Source organism: Rhinolophus sinicus, chromosome 14 (assembly GCF_057876585.1).
Source record: "Rhinolophus sinicus isolate RSI-liver-muscle chromosome 14, RSI-T2T, whole genome shotgun sequence".
NCBI classification, from domain to species: domain Eukaryota; kingdom Metazoa; phylum Chordata; class Mammalia; order Chiroptera; family Rhinolophidae; genus Rhinolophus; species Rhinolophus sinicus.
Window position 1 is genome coordinate 22,275,281 of NC_142514.1, and position 18,722 is coordinate 22,294,002.

General features: G+C 38.4%; 1 protein-coding gene across 1 annotated transcript; it reads left to right on the forward strand.

Annotated features, from left to right (window-relative positions):
* The first annotated feature begins 85 nt into the window (after positions 1-85).
* On the forward strand, positions 86-18,533 carry RBBP4 (RB binding protein 4, chromatin remodeling factor). The gene is made up of 12 exons (XM_088790922.1): positions 86-235; positions 812-959; positions 4,866-5,011; positions 11,493-11,666; positions 11,999-12,114; positions 12,232-12,392; positions 12,498-12,624; positions 12,763-12,840; positions 13,956-14,032; positions 14,137-14,194; positions 14,281-14,391; positions 17,569-18,533. Exons 1-12 carry the CDS (start codon positions 220-222, stop codon positions 17,632-17,634), a joined length of 1,278 nt encoding a protein of 425 aa, XP_088647048.1. The 5' UTR covers positions 86-219; the 3' UTR covers positions 17,635-18,533.
* The last annotated feature ends 189 nt before the right edge of the window (positions 18,534-18,722 follow it).

An 18,722-nucleotide genomic window follows, 5' to 3' on the forward strand; every position in this document is an offset into this window, starting at 1 on the left:
GACTCCGCGCGTCTGGATAGGTTGCGAACGCGGATTCACCGCCCACCTCGCCGTTCGGAGCGCTCCGATTGGCCAGTGTTGGCGCGAAGGTGCGCGAGTCGCCCTCACGCAGGGACAGCAGGAAACAATAGAGGCCGCGCGCGCAGAGCGAGCGCCCGTAGCCTCCCCTCCCCTCCCGCAACGCTCGACCCCGGGATCCCCCTGGCTTGCCTGCCCGCCATGGCCGACAAGGAAGGTGAGGCTACCTCAGGAAAGCGGGTGGTACCGGGCTTGCGCCGCGGCTTCGACATGGCCTAACAGTGAGGGCAGGCCCCACTCTGCTGAGTGCCATCCCCACCATCGAAGGCGTGAGACGAAATCGCCCCGCGGGGCGGGATAACGGCCCACCAGCTCCTCTGGAGCGGAGGCCCGGCGCAGCGGCGTGAAGCTGGCGGTGGGGGCCCCGGCGGGTGTTTGGTCCTTCCTCACGTTCACTGTCGGTTTACCCGTCTCTCTCCCAGTCTGCCCTGCACCGCTCTCTATCCCCAAGGGTCGGTGCTCGGGCCTCCTCGCCTGTTGGCTAGACTTGAGGCGTAGGGGACCGTGCCCCGAGGCTCTGCGCCGCCGCGCGAACAGCTAACGGAGTATCTGGCCGACCTGACTTGAGATTAGTTCCGACCCGCAAAGATGTAGAGTGTGTTGGTGCCTCCTCCTAGGGGTGATTTAGACAGATGTGCTCTATATCAGGACTCGGCAGCCGTGCCGTTAGCTTTGGAAGTGTTTACTCGGTTCCCATTATGTTCACTAACTTCATTTGTTTTTAATTTTTTAGCAGCCTTTGATGACGCAGTAGAAGAACGTGTGATCAACGAAGAGTACAAAATATGGAAAAAGAACACCCCTTTTCTTTACGATTTGGTGATGACCCATGCTCTGGAGTGGCCCAGCTTAACTGCGCAGTGGCTTCCAGATGTAACCAGGTGATAATGAATCTCCTGAACGTTATTTTGGTGTATTCTCAGTGTAGATGTCTCACTTTGATTTTTCCCTATTTTCCTTTCTACATTCATCCGAAGGGGGCACGTGATCAAAACCTATTGGTGACATTTTTTCTAGGTCAAAAAGTAGGCAGTTTAAAATTACTTTGTAATTTTCCTGATAAGAGAGAACATGCTGTTTTCTTTTTCTGTTACTGAATTGAATAGCCGTATGATAACCGTAGTGGACCAAATAGTAATGTAAAAACTTGTCAGCTTTCAGAAAGTATTATGACTACAGTTCTATCAATCTCATAGTCACTGGTTGTAGCCGGTTAATACAAAAATGACTATGACATGGTACCTGTCTTTAAAGAGCACAGTCTAGTTGAAGGCAAGTATAAACTAATAATTATAGTTATATGTGCTCAGTAGTTTTAGAGAGATACTTAGGATGCTTAGAACTAACAGCTGAAGGTGGGCTGGTTTTCATATGAGGGATTATGCATGGTGAGAGATAAATGACATTTTTTAAGCACAGCTAGCTTACCTCTAATAGAGGAGATAAAATATTTAGTATACTAGGCGCCACATCCTAGGGCATACAGATTTAGGTACGACACCTTCCCTGCCTTGACTGCATGTGTATAAGCTACAACAGTAAAAAATTTAAGCGTGACAAAAGTTAAATGATCAGGGAGTGGGGGGGGGAATTAAACGATCAGAGGAAGGAAAAATTACCTCAACTTGGGATATCAGGAAAGGCTTCCATATGGAAGTGACAATGCAAAGATGACGATGAATTTAGATATTAATATAAAGTTTTAGCAAAACCAGTGTGCCCGTTGGAATAATAGATTTCCTATTATAAAACTTTTGCTATTCAGAAAAACATTTAAAAGTTATATTTTATATGTAGTAAATGATAAGTTCCTTCAAACTCAGGTCTTTAGAAGTCAAGATACTTGCAAAATGTGGTTACTAGAAATTTAGAATTGGATACTTTATCATGACCAGGAGTTACCATAGTCAACTGATCATCAGAATTACTTGAGTTCAGGATAAGGAGTCATTTCTGTCAGGAGTTCTCAATGGTAATTCAAACCATTTAGGAACTTGTGGCAGAGTGCTTGATGAGAAATAGTTTGTGATTCCAGATTTACAGTTATGTCCTGAATTACATTGGACTAGTGGCTCCTGAATAATGACCACCTCGTACCTATGAAATTATTCTGGAACCCATATGTTTAAAAAGCTTCCTATGTAATGTAGTGATTAGCTGGGTTTGGAAAGCAGTGAATTAGACTAAATTCCCCAAGGCTAAAATTTGTGCTATCGTTTTAGTAACTTTCTGCTTCAGCAGATCTAGGTAAATAAATTTTTCTGTAATGTTTGACATTGATCCAAATACCTGACTTTTTCCTTTCTTCCTTTTGTTTTTGTATTCTCATAATAATGTTAATTTTTTTTAGAATGAGGATTACTGATAAGCATCTCTAATGCCAAGTGTTTAATTATTTGTGTATGTTTCCTTTTTTGTGTTTATTCATATCCTTTTTTTAAAAAAATGTAGTTCTACAATACTCTTCTACCCTCCCTCACTTCCTCTGGTTCTTTAACTTTCTAAACACAGGAATTCCCAGTTTTATGTTGACAACCCTCTTTTCTTTCCTCTACTTTTTCTATTTAAGATATACCGTGTTTCCCTGAAAATAAGACCAGGTCTTATATTAATTTTTGCTCGCATTAGGGCGTATTTTCAGGGGATGTCTTATTTTTTCATGTACAACAATCTACATTTATTCAAATACAGTCATGTCATCTTCTGGAACATCGTCACAACGTACTAAATGTGTCTGTCTGGCTGACAGTCTTAACTGGGGCTTATTTTCGGGGTAGGTCTTATTTTGGGAGAAACCCGGTAGGTGCCTATCACCTCTATGCAGAGGAATTCCTGTTGGTTATCTCTTAGACCCAACTTCTAGGCTCTTCCTGAATTTTCAGCTGCCTACTGGTATCCTCTGGAGTATCTTAATTGGCTTCCCAAACATGACATGTTCCAAACTGAATATATTCTTTGCATATAGGTCCCACCCCAACTTTCTTTAGAGTCTGATTTTAATCAGCTTTGTAACCTTTTCTCCCACTGTGTTTTACCATATCCAAAGTCAGATTTGGACTTCAGTCCTACTTATGTTACTTAGTAGTTGTGTGATCTTAGGCCAGTTGCTTAATTTTCCTAAAGCTCAAGTATCTGCATCTGTAGTTGGAATAATGCTTTATAATGTTTAAATGACAAAAGGTATGTGAAGGACCCAACATGGTGCCTGGCACTTTGTAGACCTTCCCCTTTGCTCAGTTCCCTTTCCTTGGAATACCTGCTGTCTTCCAAAGTCCATGTCCCACTTTCCCAGGTTTCATTTCTCGTTTTCAGACCTGCTCCGTTATTCATGAACACATTCTTCATTCCAGAAGTAATTTTTTAATCTAAACTCCAGTATTCTTGTAGTGTATATTGATTTGTATTATTTTAATCATTTGTGTACATGACTGCCTAATTCCCCTGATGTTTTGAGAGCAGGAATCATGTTTAATCGGTACTTCCGATTTGAAGCGATGTGTCCATTGATTAGGCACTTAGTAAATATTTGAATTAGTTTACTGTTCCTTTTCTTTTAATGAAGTTAACATAATGAAGTAACCTGAAGTATTAGTGTACCCAATAATTTTCTTTCCATCCAACCCATTATAAAGGATGAATAGCTAATTCACAATAGGCTTTTTTCCCCGAAGTAATTCCGTGTTTCCTTGAAAATAAGACCTAGCCGGATAATCAGCTCTAATGCGTCTTTTGGAGCAAAAATTAATATAAGACGCGGTCTTATTTTACTATAAGACCAGGTCTTACATAATGTAATTAATATAATACTGGGCCTTATGTTAACTTCTTCTTTTTTTTTTAAGATTTTATTGGGGAAGGGGAACAGGACTTTATTGGGGAACAGTGTGTACTTCTGGGACTTTTTTTCCAAGTCAAGTTGTTGTCCTTTCAGTTTTAGTTGTGGAGGGTGCCATTCAGCTTGAAGTTGTTGTCCTTTCGATCTTAGTTGTGGAGGACGCAGCTCAGCTCCAGGTCCAGTTGCTGTTGCTAGTTGCAGGGGGCGCACCCACCATCCTTTGTGGGAGTGGAACTGGCAACCTTGTGGTTGAGAGGACGCGCTCCAACCAACTGAGCCATCTGGGAGCTCAGCGGCAGCTCAGCTCAAGATGCTGTGTTCAAACTTAGTTGCAGGGGGCGCTGCCCACCATCCCTTGTGGGACTTGAGGAATTGAACTGGCACCCTTGTGGTTGAGAGCCCACTGGCCCATGTGGGAATCCAACCGGCAGCCTTTGGAGTTAGGAGCACGGAGCTCCAACCGCCTGAGCCACCGGGCCGGCCCCCTTATGTTAATTTTTGCTCCAAAAGACACATTAGAGCTAATTGTCTGGCTAGGTCTTATTTTCAGGGAAACACGGTTGTAAATTTTTCTCCAAGTTAAGAAATACAGCAGGTCCTCGAATAATGTTTCATTCGTTATAAAGTTGATGAGATGCCATAGGAACTTAACTCTTGTTTATATCAGCCCATGGTAAAATTGGTTTTGTTATACATTGTTTTGCTTAAAGTCATAGAACTTATCGATGACATTAAGTGAGGATTTACTGTACTTACAAGATTAAGTTCTGTGTAGTCGTCCTTATACTAGGCTTTATGAAAATTACATTAAAAGTAGAGAATGGGTCTCTTAATGACTTTCTCTTCTCAAAATCTGATTGTAATAATGCCTTTTGCGTATATGTATATCACTGACTTTGTAGTCTCTTAGTGTTATTAGTTGAATAGTGACTATTATATACTGCTATTACAGACCAGAAGGGAAAGATTTCAGCATCCATCGACTTGTCCTGGGGACACACACATCAGATGAACAAAACCACCTTGTGATAGCCAGTGTGCAGCTCCCTAACGATGATGCTCAGTTTGATGCTTCACACTACGACAGTGAGAAAGGAGGTAGGAATCTTAAAGGTGAAAGAAGGAATGTATGTGTTATATTTTTCATATCTTTGAATTAGAAGAAGAATGTACAGTTTAATAGAGTAGCCTCAAGATAGAAACGGGATTTTCAGCTTTGGAAAGCCTGAGTTTGTAATGTGGATACTAGATGTCAGAAGAAACATACTAGATTCTGTATGTTTTCTATAAACCTTCCTCTACTAAATTTGTTGAGGGGGTGGGTTTCTATCATTGAAAGCAGAACTCCATCATAAATTATTGCTGTGCATGCATGTGTTCTCAACGTGGGAGATACTGCCACCAAGGGGGTGAAAATTGGTTTTTAGAAGAAGGTGTGTGTGAAAACAGTCTTATTCTTTGAATGTATAAAGCACAGATACGCATAGCATATGTAAATAGATATACAGGATTATCTGTGATATTAAAATTTCATCATGGGTATCAGGAAAATGTCTTACAGAATGTCTTACAAAATGTTCCTTAGATGGGGGATAATGAAAAAAAGATTGAGAAACTGGCTTAAATTACTTTTTCCAGGTTTGAAGTGGTAGAAGTGACTTAACCATAGTACTTGCTATGTATATAAAAATTAAACGAGCCGTTTAATTCTATTTTTAGGAGATAATCTAAGACTTTATGCATGAAATACTCTTTCCCTTTCAGAAGAGGTAGAAATGAGTGAGTTTCCGTTGTTGTTGTCCTTGGACTCAAATTATTACCGAGGGGTTGAAGATTGGCTCTCATAATTAAGATTTGTGCTCTAAAAAATGGATATTTAGTGTTCGTTCACCTTAGATTTCTTCTGATGAGCGGTATCTATTTTTTTATCTAAGTTTTTTTGGGTTTCAGTTATTTCCCAGGATTGTAATGTGCAGTTGATCTTTTGATTATTCCATATTTAGCTTAGGGTGATGCAGAATGCAATATAAGTTCTTAGGATAAAGTTCAGCAAACATTTTGTCTTACTGACCCAAGTGTGTAGCTATAGGTTATGGTTGCTGGAAAGTTGTTTTCTGGGTAGGCATCAGTGATGGAGGTGGGGGAACACTGAACTTAGACTTGGGCTTAAGACCTGGGTGTGCCATTCACTAGCTGTGTGGTTTTAGGTAACTCATTGAGTGTCTCTGAACCTGTTTCTTTTCTATTAGATGAAGATAAATTGTCTTTAAATAGGATTTTTGGTTACTTAGGCACAAAGCAAACACTCTGGTGATGTAATAAATTACTTTTAAATATCAAAGCAAATGTGGAACCTCCCCCCCTCGTAAACTTATCTCTTGTAGATCACTGTTAGTTTGATACATAGTTTTCTGAATGATTTATCCCACGTTTGGATTACTCATTCAAAAAATGTGTTGAATACTTATTGTATACCAGGCATCTTTCTTGGTACGGGGGATACAGCATAGAATATACTTTTCCGGCTTGGTGTATCGTGGACAAACTTCTGTGTGAGTGTATAGAAACATTTCATTTTGATGGCTGTATACTATTCCACACCTAACCATCCTTTATTTATGGGAATTGAAGTGGTTTCCAATCTTCTGGTTTCGAACAGTTCTTGTACACACAACTTGCATAGTTTTGTTGTAGAATAATTTTCTAAGTTGAATGCTGATCATAGGGCAAGAACATTTTCAAGTATAATTGATACTGCTAAATTTCTCCAAAAAAGATTCACAATCCCACCAAGAACAGATGTATTTACATGTTTCTCCATGCCCTCACCAACATTGAACTTAATGTTCTAGTACAGTCTTTTACATTGTTTTTAAGTTATTAATGATATTGAACTTATTTTAAAATATTTGTCTTTGTCTATCGCTCTTGAGCTGATTATTTATATATTTTGCTCATTTTTTATTTTGGGTTATCTATGTATAAGGTAGGTTATCCCCAGTAAACAGGTTGCAGATAGTTTTTCCAAGTTTATTTTATAATCTTAAGTGTTATTTATAAGCTGTATGTTTTTAATTGTCCAACTTTTCGTCTGATGGCCTTCAGATTTTGAAAGGTCTTCATCATTCCAAGATTTTTCCAAAATAGTTAGCTGTTGTTTTTTTGCTATTTTATGTTTTGGCTATTAAACTAATCTTTCTGGTATTTGTTTGGGTGTTAGGTATGGAATAGGAATCCAAGCTTTTTTCCTAAATGATAGCAATTTTTTTTTTTTTAATACCGTTTACTGACCAATCCATTTTCTCCACTGATTTTTGCAATGGCATCTTTTAATGTATATATATTCAAATCTTTTTCTGGTAACTGAGTATTTTGAGTGGCATCAAACCAATTCACTTTTGTGTTCCAATGATACCTTTGTCCCTCTTACTAACGTTTAATATTAAAAGAACAAGTAAAACTACCAGTAATATGTATGATGTATTTGTATAACTATAAATCACCGTATTTAATCCTCACAAGGAAACTGATACTTGTAGATGTTTTGTAACTTGCCCTAAGGTTACACAGCAGCTCCCATTGCTTCCTCTTCTGTTTTACTTTCCCCCACCCCATATCTTCTTCAGATCACTAGATAGGCTTGGTGCTTAAAAGTTGGGGGTACTCTCTCCATGTGGTCTCCATGGTGGAAGTAGATATAGTCTAATGTCTCTTGAAGTTTCTTGGGTGGTTGTTAGGTAAATAGATTTATAGTCTCTCCTTCCTCTCAGATGAAATGTCCTGGACTCTCAAATTGAACTGTTGTAATTGATTATCATCTACTTGACCCTGTTTGATTTAATTGATGGCAAGGTAGCTTCAAAAGATCCTTGAACTTTCAAACTGAAAGGGCTAAAAACTGATGTAGGCCTGTTTTGACATGAGAAAGAATTTGTTTGTTTATATTACATTCAGCCTGGCTATAGTCACATTTTAAGCCCTGAAAATAGATTAGGTGTAAAATTTTACCTCTGACTGTTACCAAGATCTTCAAATATCAACAAGTTTAATTTTAGCAACGTATTTGGGGAATTGGCTTTGTGTTTTTTAAGAAGATATCTTTAGTCTTTGGTCTTAATTATATATAAGAAACTATTATTAAATCATGATGAAATAATTAAATATTTGACTCAGGATGTTAGAACTTCTTAGTTTCAAAATATTTATGGGTTCAAAAAGTGGCTTGGTGTGGTAGAAATCAGAATACCAGTTACCTAGTTTGTGGGGGGAGTATTGGTTGGGAGGGACACGATAGTGCCTTCTGGCACTATCTGTGAGAAGAGCTGGAATGTTCTCTCATGAGTGGTGGTTCCCCTAGTATATACATATGTAAAAATTCATCAAGCTAGACTCTTACTATATTATGTTATACCTCGATTTTTAAATAGTGTTTTAGAGAGAGAGAAGGAAACAAAACTAAAACATAGTTAAAACTTGATAGTCATTCAGTTTATTGTACAGTCATGCACCACGTAATGACAGATCGCATATATGATGATGGTCCCATAAGATTATAATGGAACTGAATTTCCTGTAAGAAATGGAAGTAAATGTGGTTCTGGAGGAATTCTTTTTCTCTCTGATGAGAGCAATATCTGTGGGGCTTGGCAATAGATTCCCTCTCACAGCACCTCAATTTTGAGTACACAGATTCCATCCCAGTCAGTCAGCCACTGACCTGTTTCGCCACAGAGGAGCCTGTCCCCCCAGCGCGACATAGTCAGAGGGCTCTCCAGCCCTTGCAGATCTAGCTGGATGGTCTTCAGAGTATATTGCTGTACATTCTTATCATATACAAGGAGACAGGTCCACAGGGTCTACCTTAACAAGTATGCAGTGCCACTGCCACATCAGTGAAAGCTTCCTGTGGAAGTGTGGAGCCAGCTTGTCCCTGTACTTTGGAAATATTTTCAGGTTGTAATGATGTAAAGCATAGGCAAGTGTTTTTTTTTCCCAACAACTCAATGCCAGAGAGAGCCCTTTGTGCCAGATAGGGTCATTGAAACAAAAGCAAATTTCCAAAGGCAAAATATTGAATCCTCAGTTCTACACGCTCTCCATGTTGAACTTTTTTTAGGAGGATGCAGCTCACAGTGGCCCATGGGGGGATCGAACTGACAACCTTGGTGTTACTAGCACCACACACTAACCAGCTGAGCTAACCAGCCACCCCATTAAAACTTTATTAATGAAAACCAAAGTTCCTTAATCTGACCACTGTTCCAGCATGCAATAGCCAAAACCTCATTGCCGTGACAACCTCCTTTTCCTTTATCGCTTCATCTTGATTTCTTATTCCTACTAATCCTCAGGCCACCTTTTACTCACTCCTGACAGTCACTGTTAATGGTGAGCTGTGCTTTACCCAGTGAGTTCTCCTCGTTATTTCCAATCAATCCAGCCCACATTCCTGTCCATGGAAGAGCACTGACAGCTTTGATGTCCCATTTCTGACCCTGTTGTTGGAAGGAAGCAGGGAGAGGGAGGGCTTGTGGGACAGTGTTTATAAGTCTACAGCAGTGGACAGTACCGTCCTAGGCCTTCACATTCACTCCCCACTCACTCACTGCCTCACCAGAGTAACTTCCAGTCCTGCAAGCGCAGTCATGGTAAGAGCCCTATGCAGGTGTGCCGTTTTTAATCTTTTATGCCATATTTTTACTGTACCTTTTCCATGTTTGGATACACAAATACCCTTGTGTTCGGGTTGCCTACAGTATTCAGTCCAGTAACGTGCTGTACAGGTTTGTAGCCTCAGTGCAATAGGCCGTACCATGTAGCCTAGGAGAACAGTAGGCTGTACCACCTGGGTTCGCGTGGGTGCGCTCTTACAATGTTTGTACAACAATGAAAGCGCCTAAAGATATGTTTCTCAAAATGTATCCTAGTCATTAAGCAACGCATGACTACGTTGATACCTCAGTCTTTCATACTTCAGTTTTGTCATTTGACATATCAGCTTAGGGGGGCTTCTCATTTTTTAATAGATAAATCCTTGTCTTCATAAAACTTCAGTTGTGAATCTTCTACGCTGATTTCTCATTTCTGTACGTTATAGTTAGGGAGGCCCTCTGTTTAGTATGTAGCCAAAATTGAAATAGCCCACATTATGTAATGATTTCTTCTTGTTCTGTGGGCTCCATGCCAGCGATTGCTCTTCCCTTGTTATTGGTATCCCTTTTCTGGTGGTAGTTATGCTTTTTTGTTAGTCATCTATAGCTGTGTGCTCATCTCCGTGTCTGGACTAAAAGTTCCTTGAGCTCATGTAACATATCATGTCTTCTTTTTTCACATTGTAGATGATGCTCCATGGTATATAAAGTTCTTGGGGGAAAAAATTTTGTTTAATGGGGGTTTTTGTCTCTTAGAGTCTATTTTGAACTTTTATTTTCAGATTTTTAGCCTCTTTAAAGTTATTTTGAAGTTGAAAGTTATCTAATCTACCAGCTATATTACCCATCTATGTCCTTGCTTTTAAAAGATTTTTGTCCTTCAAAATAGAACACTTGTGTAACAATGCTATTAATAGCATTTTCATTTACTTTCACAACTTTACTTTATGGATGAGGTATTTGGGGCTCAGAAATTAAAGACCTTCCCCAAATCGCCAAGTTAGTAAGTGGCAGAATGATTTAGGCCAAGGTCTGACTCTTAGGTACCTTATCATGCTGTCTTGTATAATTCTTTGACTAATCATTAACTACCTTTGTTTACATACTGTTTGCCAAGACTTACATAATCACAAATTATACTGTATTATACATTTTATAATGGTACTTGGGAGAACTCTGTAAGGGTATACAGCAGTCAAATATAAATAAAAAATGTTTTTGTCTAGTCCTTGCCTACCTGGTTTATTTCAACCAGGGACTATGGTTAGCAAGTATAAGTGGGGGTTAGGAAAGTGGAACTAGCTGTTGTGGCTCTGTTTTTCCTCACTGGACTAAGAGAAACAGTGTAGGGAGAGGAAGTGGTGTGATAGTACTTCAGAAAGGTTATCCCAAACTAGAGTGTCAAATAAATAGTATGAGGGACTCTTCAGTACCTAGCACACTGAATACCTAACATTAATTAACATAGTGACTTAGGTCTTATTTAGCATACTTTCTTGGTACTTTAAACGAGGTTTGAAAACTGCTTATTGAGAACCTATTTTTGAAGTGGAGTCAGTAGTGTTCCTTACTTTTAGATAGTAATATGATACTTCTTATTTGGTATGTAACTACCTGCAGTCATTGGAGGAATAGCTGAAAGAGTACTAGGCTAAGAATCAGAAAAATAGGGATACAGTGTAGGTTCTGAGCTCCTGTTTTCCCGTGTGAAATTTTTGGAGATAACTATCTTCCCTGCTATGTAGGGTTATGGTAATCAAATAAAATCAGAGATGTGAAAGCATTTTATGGTGCTAACAAATGTCTAGATTACGTCTAGTATTATGCCAGTTTGCTGATAAAAAGGCTTGGCCTGTGTAATACTTTGAATGACATATATAGAGTAGCTCTTGCTCTGTCTTCATTTGCAATCAATTTCTTATTTACAGAATTTGGAGGTTTTGGCTCTGTTAGTGGAAAAATTGAAATAGAAATCAAGATCAACCATGAAGGAGAAGTAAACAGGGCACGTTACATGCCCCAGAACCCTTGTATCATTGCAACAAAGACTCCATCCAGTGATGTTCTTGTTTTTGACTATACAAAACATCCTTCTAAACCAGGTACGTTCCCTCTTTGATTCGAATAATGAGTTGCTATGGGAATACATTGCTCTACTCAACCTGAATTTAGTTGGTTGTTATTCTTTGTATAATTTAACATCTTCTGATTTATATTGATATGTAGGGATATTCTTCATTCTGTAGGTGAAAAAATGCTTCGTTACATAGAACAGAATGATGGTGCAACTTAAGCATTATATATTTGGTCATAATGTGTCTGTATTGATTATAAGTATTAAGAGCTTTAGACCGCTTGATCAAAATTCCATTATGCTTAGTAGACCCAAAGAGGCAGTAGACTGGATAGTCTTGATGTGTCTCTTCCTTTGCAGATCCTTCTGGAGAGTGCAATCCAGACTTGCGTCTCCGTGGACATCAGAAAGAAGGCTATGGGCTCTCTTGGAACCCAAATCTCAGTGGGCACTTACTTAGTGCTTCAGATGACCACGTGTGTATCCTTCCCATTTTGAAGGAAATCTGGGCTAGTTATCAGTTGGTTTCTTTTCTGGGGTGTGTGGGGAAGTGAGGCTCTTCCTTTTCCATAATAGTTAATTTTACATTTAAGACCATCTGCCTATGGGACATCAGTGCTGTTCCAAAGGAAGGGAAAGTTGTGGATGCGAAGACCATCTTTACAGGGCATACGGCAGTAGTGGAAGATGTGTCCTGGCATCTGCTCCATGAGTCTCTGTTTGGGTCAGTTGCTGATGATCAGAAACTCATGATGTGAGTAGAATCCATTTTTAAAATTTTTCTTCATAAATTATCTAAGTTTTATATTTAGTTACCCATTTTGAGTTTTTTTTTCCTTTTTCTCCTTTTTCACTAAAGCTGGGATACTCGTTCAAATAATACTTGCAAACCAAGCCACTCAGTTGATGCTCACACTGCTGAAGTGAACTGCCTTTCTTTCAATCCTTATAGTGAGTTCATTCTTGCTACAGGATCAGCTGATAAGGTCAGTTTGATTTATTTTAAAAGAAAATATAGGGTGAATTTCTCTGGCTTCTTTTGAATGCACAGAGATCTTTTAGTTGTGGGTTTTCTTTTTCTTGTCATAAAAATATTTGTTGCTCTCTTTCCTTTCTGTACATAGACTGTTGCCTTGTGGGATCTGAGAAATCTGAAACTTAAGTTGCATTCCTTTGAATCACATAAGGATGAAATATTCCAGGTGAGAGAAACTGATGCTGATAATTTTTTTTTAAAGAAGGTAGGCCTTGATGTGTGAGTGGGCATGCTTGTGCTTTATCCCATTGCCATGGTAGAAATGTTCTGTCTGCCTATGCCAACCTCTATAGGTATTGGGATTGTTTTTCCTCTGTTGTTGCTATACTTTCTCAAACTGGCCATTGGTCACCTACATTGCTGAGGTATTAAGAAAACTAGCGTCTGATTATTTTATCAGCCTTTTTCCTGACACTTGTCTCTTCCCGTATTCCCATTCCTTCATTCTTTATAACTTGCTGTGTCTATTGATTTCGCAGTTCAATCCTATGGTACTGGCTCCATATTTTCTGCCTCATCAGCTTTAGCTCCTTTTTTAATATGCAAAGCCCTCTGGCTCAGTTCAAGAAATTGTGTGTTCAAAGCTTATTGCGGGGGCACTGGAAAATACCGTATGATCTACTCTCAGAGAGCTTAAAATTTTATAGTGAGGAAAGGCCCATTTAGTAGTGTCACTATAATAGATTGTATTGTGAAGTGTTAAGAACCTAGGGGTGGTTAACATTTTGGTGCATGAATGGCATCTGAACTGGGCTCTAGGTGAGCCATACTCTTGTGCACTTAGTCTCTCAACCTTATTTTATATTCTTCATTCTGCTCCAAGGAACATTTTGTCTCCACCCTATCTTTTTGTCCTTGCTTGTAAGGGTGGTGTTGCCTGGAAGGTATCCAAATTCCAAATTCTTTCCTAAATACTAATGCTTTCTTATCTGTACCGTGAAGCTAGGACTTTCTAGTTTTGTGTGTGTGTGTGTGTGTGTGTGTGTGTGTGTGTGTGTGTGCTGTACTGTAGTTCTTAGGTCAGAATTTGATGACATTTGGCTAGAGGCCAGAACTAGATAATAAATAGATGAGAACTTCAAGAACTATAAGGTGAAATAGAACAAAAGCTGATATCCTAGGTCTAATAATGGGTTGTTTTCATACAAAAAAAAATCTTACCTGTCAGTTTTAACTTTAGTGTCTAGAATACTTTGATTTCTTCCCTTTTATTTACAAAATTTTAAATTCTTAAACATAATTTTACTCTCAAATTTCTATTTCCCTCATTCTTCTGTGTAGGTTCAGTGGTCACCTCACAATGAGACTATTTTGGCTTCCAGCGGTACTGATCGCAGGCTGAATGTCTGGGATTTAAGGTAAGTCTTGTATTCGTTTTTGTGGAGTTATGTTTGTTTGTTTATACTTTCCAAAATTACTCAGGAAAAATTTATTTTAACTTTTAAAAATCTTTTTGTGGTAGTAAAATTGGAGAAGAACAATCCCCAGAAGATGCAGAAGATGGGCCACCAGAGTTGTTGGTATGTTACAAACATTGAGCAGTTGAAATCCTCTATAATTTAAAATCCTCTGGTTTTTTATGTCTTTATTTTCCTCCATCCTTCAGTTTATTCATGGTGGTCACACTGCCAAGATATCTGATTTCTCTTGGAATCCCAATGAACCTTGGGTGATCTGTTCTGTATCAGAAGACAATATCATGCAAGTGTGGCAAATGGTAAGTAATTTAGTCATTTGGAGGAGGTTAAATATTGTAATCGTGCAATATCACTTCATATTTTTATACTTCATGAATACAGCTGTTATCTCTGCTCAGTTTACTCCTGATGTGACTTTAATAATTGTCTGTACATTATCGTTTTCACCTGCCTGCTCTTTACCTTTATCTGGTTATTCCACTGGTATCTCAAACTCAACTAAACAAAACTGAACTTTTCTTTCCTCCTTCTCCCTATTCCTCTTTGCTTCTGACTTTGTGGCATTTCCCTAGCTCACCAGACTTGAAAATTCAAGAGTTTTCCATTGCTGTTCATCTCTAGCTCTAGTTCACTTATCAGATTTTATATGGTCCACCTCTGCAATGTTTCTTCTGTCTACACTTACCTTACAAACATACATACCCAACTTTCCTGTTTCTATTCCACACCAGTGTTTTGGTCAGATTCTCATTACCACTTGCTGGACTATTGCAGTAGCCTCCTAATTACTGGCTTGCCTCCTGTTTCTCCCTGTTTGCTAGCATTTGAGTCAAGATAATGTCTAATATATATAAGAAATAGTTGTGTTCTGGACATGGGTGGTGGTGGTGATTGCACACAGGTGAATATACTTACTGCCACTGAACTATATTTTAAATGGGTTAAAATGGTACATTTTATGTTCTGTGTATTTTACCACAGTTTTAAAAAAAAGTTACTGCATAACTTTTGAATAATGGTAGCCTGATAAATGAAAAGAATTCAGAAGAAACTTTTGGTGTCTCAGGGTAGATCTAGAGCCAGGAATAAAATCCAAGGGAAACTTTTTGGCTCACCATGAGGAAAAACATATTTGTGGCCTATGAGATTAACAAATTATATACGATATCCATACTTTGGAATAGTATGTATCAAAAAGAAGTATGCTTAGTTTTATATGGTAGTTATTACTTATTGATAAATAGGGAAAAAGCAGATTGCAGAACAGGATGGTGGAATACTTCGTATTAAAATTGTGTGTATCTAGTCTTTTATGCTTGATTATATGTAAGTATGTATTTAGAAGTCTGTTTGCCAAAATATGGTTGGTTCATATAGGGAGCTATTGATTTCTTCTTTGTACCCTTCACAGATATGTTGTATATATAAACAGAAAATCCAGCTAACCTTTTTCCTTATTATACACCCCAGAAAATTAATATAAAAAGTAAGAGTTCTAACAGGAAGATAAAATGGGCTGCCTTGAATAACCTCTCAATTAAAGGTATTTTAGTAGTTGCCGTGGGAGTGTTGTACAAGATTGAACTACATACATCATCTTTAAGTCCATCACCTCCAGGCCAGGTTTTACTTTAGTCAGTTTTTTGTTTTGTTTTATTTTGTTTTGTTTTTTAGAATTGTGATATAAGAAGTATTAAATATTTGGTCTTTGTTCAGGTTCCTGTCACAGAGTTCCTAAAATCCTTACAATTTCCTGAGTGGTAGGAGTCTTGCTATTTTTTTCAATTACAGTTGACATAAGATACAATATTAGTTTCAGGTGTATAACATAGTGATTAGACATTTATATAACTTACAAAATGATCATCCTGATAAATCTAGTACACATCTGACATCATAATAGTTATTACAAGAAGTCTCTTGCTATTTATAAGGATTCCCTTTTGGCCGCATCTGAGTTTAGGCTAACGATGTGACTTAAGGGACCCCTGGATACAGGCTCGGAATGGAGCTGGTCTCCAGAAAGAACAAACATTTGATTAGACAGTTGGAACTTTTGGTTCCACTTACCCGCAGATAGCAAGGATTGAGCTCTATAAAAGACTCTTGGGAAAGCTCTATAAAAATCTCTTGATTTGATGAGCTTCTGGGTTGGTAAATACATTGATGCCACCCAGAGAGGATATGGAAGCTCTGTGCTACCTCCCCATCTTGCCCTATGCATCTCTTCCATTTGGCTGTTCCTGAGTTGCAGCCTTTATATTAAACCAGTTATAGTAAATAAAGCATTTGCCTGGATTCGGTGCGTCATTTCAGCAGATTATCAAACCTGAATAGGTAGAGGGATTGTGGGAACCCCCAAATTTATAACCAACAAGTTGGACAGAAGTCCCAGTAGCGGGCTCTCAGGGCTCATCACTGGCCTCTGAAGTAAGGACGGTGTGGTGAGACCGATCCGTTAGTCACATTCCTTAGACCTGTGGAATCTAATGCTACCTCTAGGTAGTGTCAGGATTGAATTGAGTTGTTGGACACCCATTTGGTGTCAGAGAATTGGTGTCAGGGAAAAAGACAGTACACATTTCATTGTCAGAAAATATCACACAATTGTGTACATTTCCTTGCAGTCAGATCACAAGTTCTTTGAAGACAAGACTCCCATCCTCTGTAGTGCTTAGCCTCGTGATTTGTGCATAGTAGATGCTAAGAACAGTAAATTTTACCCAAATGGAAGTGATTTTGGTAGTTAACATCAAGAAATACAATTAGAGTTTGTTTTATGCAAGAGCAATTTTCTTTTTAAAATATTTCTAAATTGAGATTTGGAACATACGGTTTTGGTAGAGGGTGGGGTTTATCTTTTTTTATGCAAAATTCAGTGATTTTTAGTACATTCAACAGTAAATTAATGCCAAAAAGAAACCGCATCCCATACACATTAGCCATCACTCCCCATTTTCCTCCAGTCTACCCAATACTAGGCAACCACCAATCTACTTTCTCTGTGAATTTGCCTATTCTGGACATTTAATATAAATAAAATCATAACGATAGGTGAGTGGCTTCATTTTTCTTTCCAAATATTTCATTGTATGGATATACATTTTATCTACTTACCAGTCGATGGACATTTGTGTTGTTTTACTTTTTGACTCTTATGAATAATATCTGGCTAAAGGACTCAAGAAAGTTGATTATCAAGACAAACAGTAACCATACTTCAGTCCTGTGGGAATGTCCTAACCTAGGGGTGTTGGCCTATGGGCCAGCTCTCTGTGTTTATTAGAAGAGCCATTTCCATTCGTTTGCAGATTGTCTGTGGCTGCTTTCATCCAACAATTGCAGAGTTAAATAGTTGCAACAGAGACTGTAGGGCTCATAATCTGTCTCCCTAGCCTAATCTGTTTTTGAAACCTTACTACCAGAACTTGCCTTCATTACTAAATACCTTTTCTCTTTTTCTCGTTTTTGGGCAGGCAGAGAACATTTATAATGATGAAGACCCTGAAGGAAGCGTGGATCCAGAAGGACAGGGGTCTTAGATATGTCTGCACTTCTTGTGATTTTAGACTCCCCTTTTTTTTCCCTCTCAGCCTTGAGATTGATTTAACACTGGTTTTGAGACACAAACTTTGTTCAGCTATCCCTCTGTAATAGATACCATCAACAATGCTATTAGCCCAAACCGAGGGTGTTTTCTAATTATTAACTGGGGGACTTGATTCAGTAAAGCCACCAACTTATATTGAAATTTTCTTCAGGAATTTTCTAGTAACAGAGATCTAAAGTAGCCACCGAAGGGGGAATATTGTGTGTGGTTATTTTATTTTTCTTCTTACGCTATATCCCTAAGTTTTTCAAACTTTAAAGACTAGAAGTAAGGAAGGAATAGAGCCAAGTGAGGTAGGTGTCTGAGCCATGAAGTATAAGTACTGCAAAATGTCATTCAGGAAATAGGGGAGATTCAAGTCATAAATTCCTATTGTAAAATCTTCACACCTGACTTTACAGGATGCACATTTTCCTATGTAGACCAGTCTCCTCTCAGTTTCTTAAGTCAAAACTAAGTGTTCCTCTTTCCCGTATATTTTTGCTTGTTAGTGTATTTCTTGAGCTGTTTTCATATTATTTCTTTCCTTTCTGTGAAATGGTTTTTTAAAAGAACTTGGGGACCACCAAGTTGTAAAGATGTATGTTTTTACCTGACAGTTATACCACAGGTAGACTGTCCAGTTAAGTTGAGCAGAGTGAATCGATAGCTTGTATTTGTTTTTAAAATTAAATTAATCCTGGATAAGAGTTGCCTTTTTTTTTAGGAGTTAGTCCTTGACCACTAGTTTGATACCATCTCTATTTTGGGTGACCTGTTTCACCAGGCCTGTTACTCTCCATGACTAACTGTGTAAGTGCTTATAATGGAATAAATTGCTTTTCTACATAACCCCATGCTGATGGGTTTTATTTAGTATATAATATCGATCAACAACCAGTCTGGCTTCTAGAAGAATTCTTCGGATGACAGTTATTTTCTGTAGTCTCTGACTATCAAGAGCAGAATGAAATATAATACACCCAGAGCTATAGAAAAGAGCTTTACTCCTTCCCAGGGAAAATAAAAGACGTAACACAC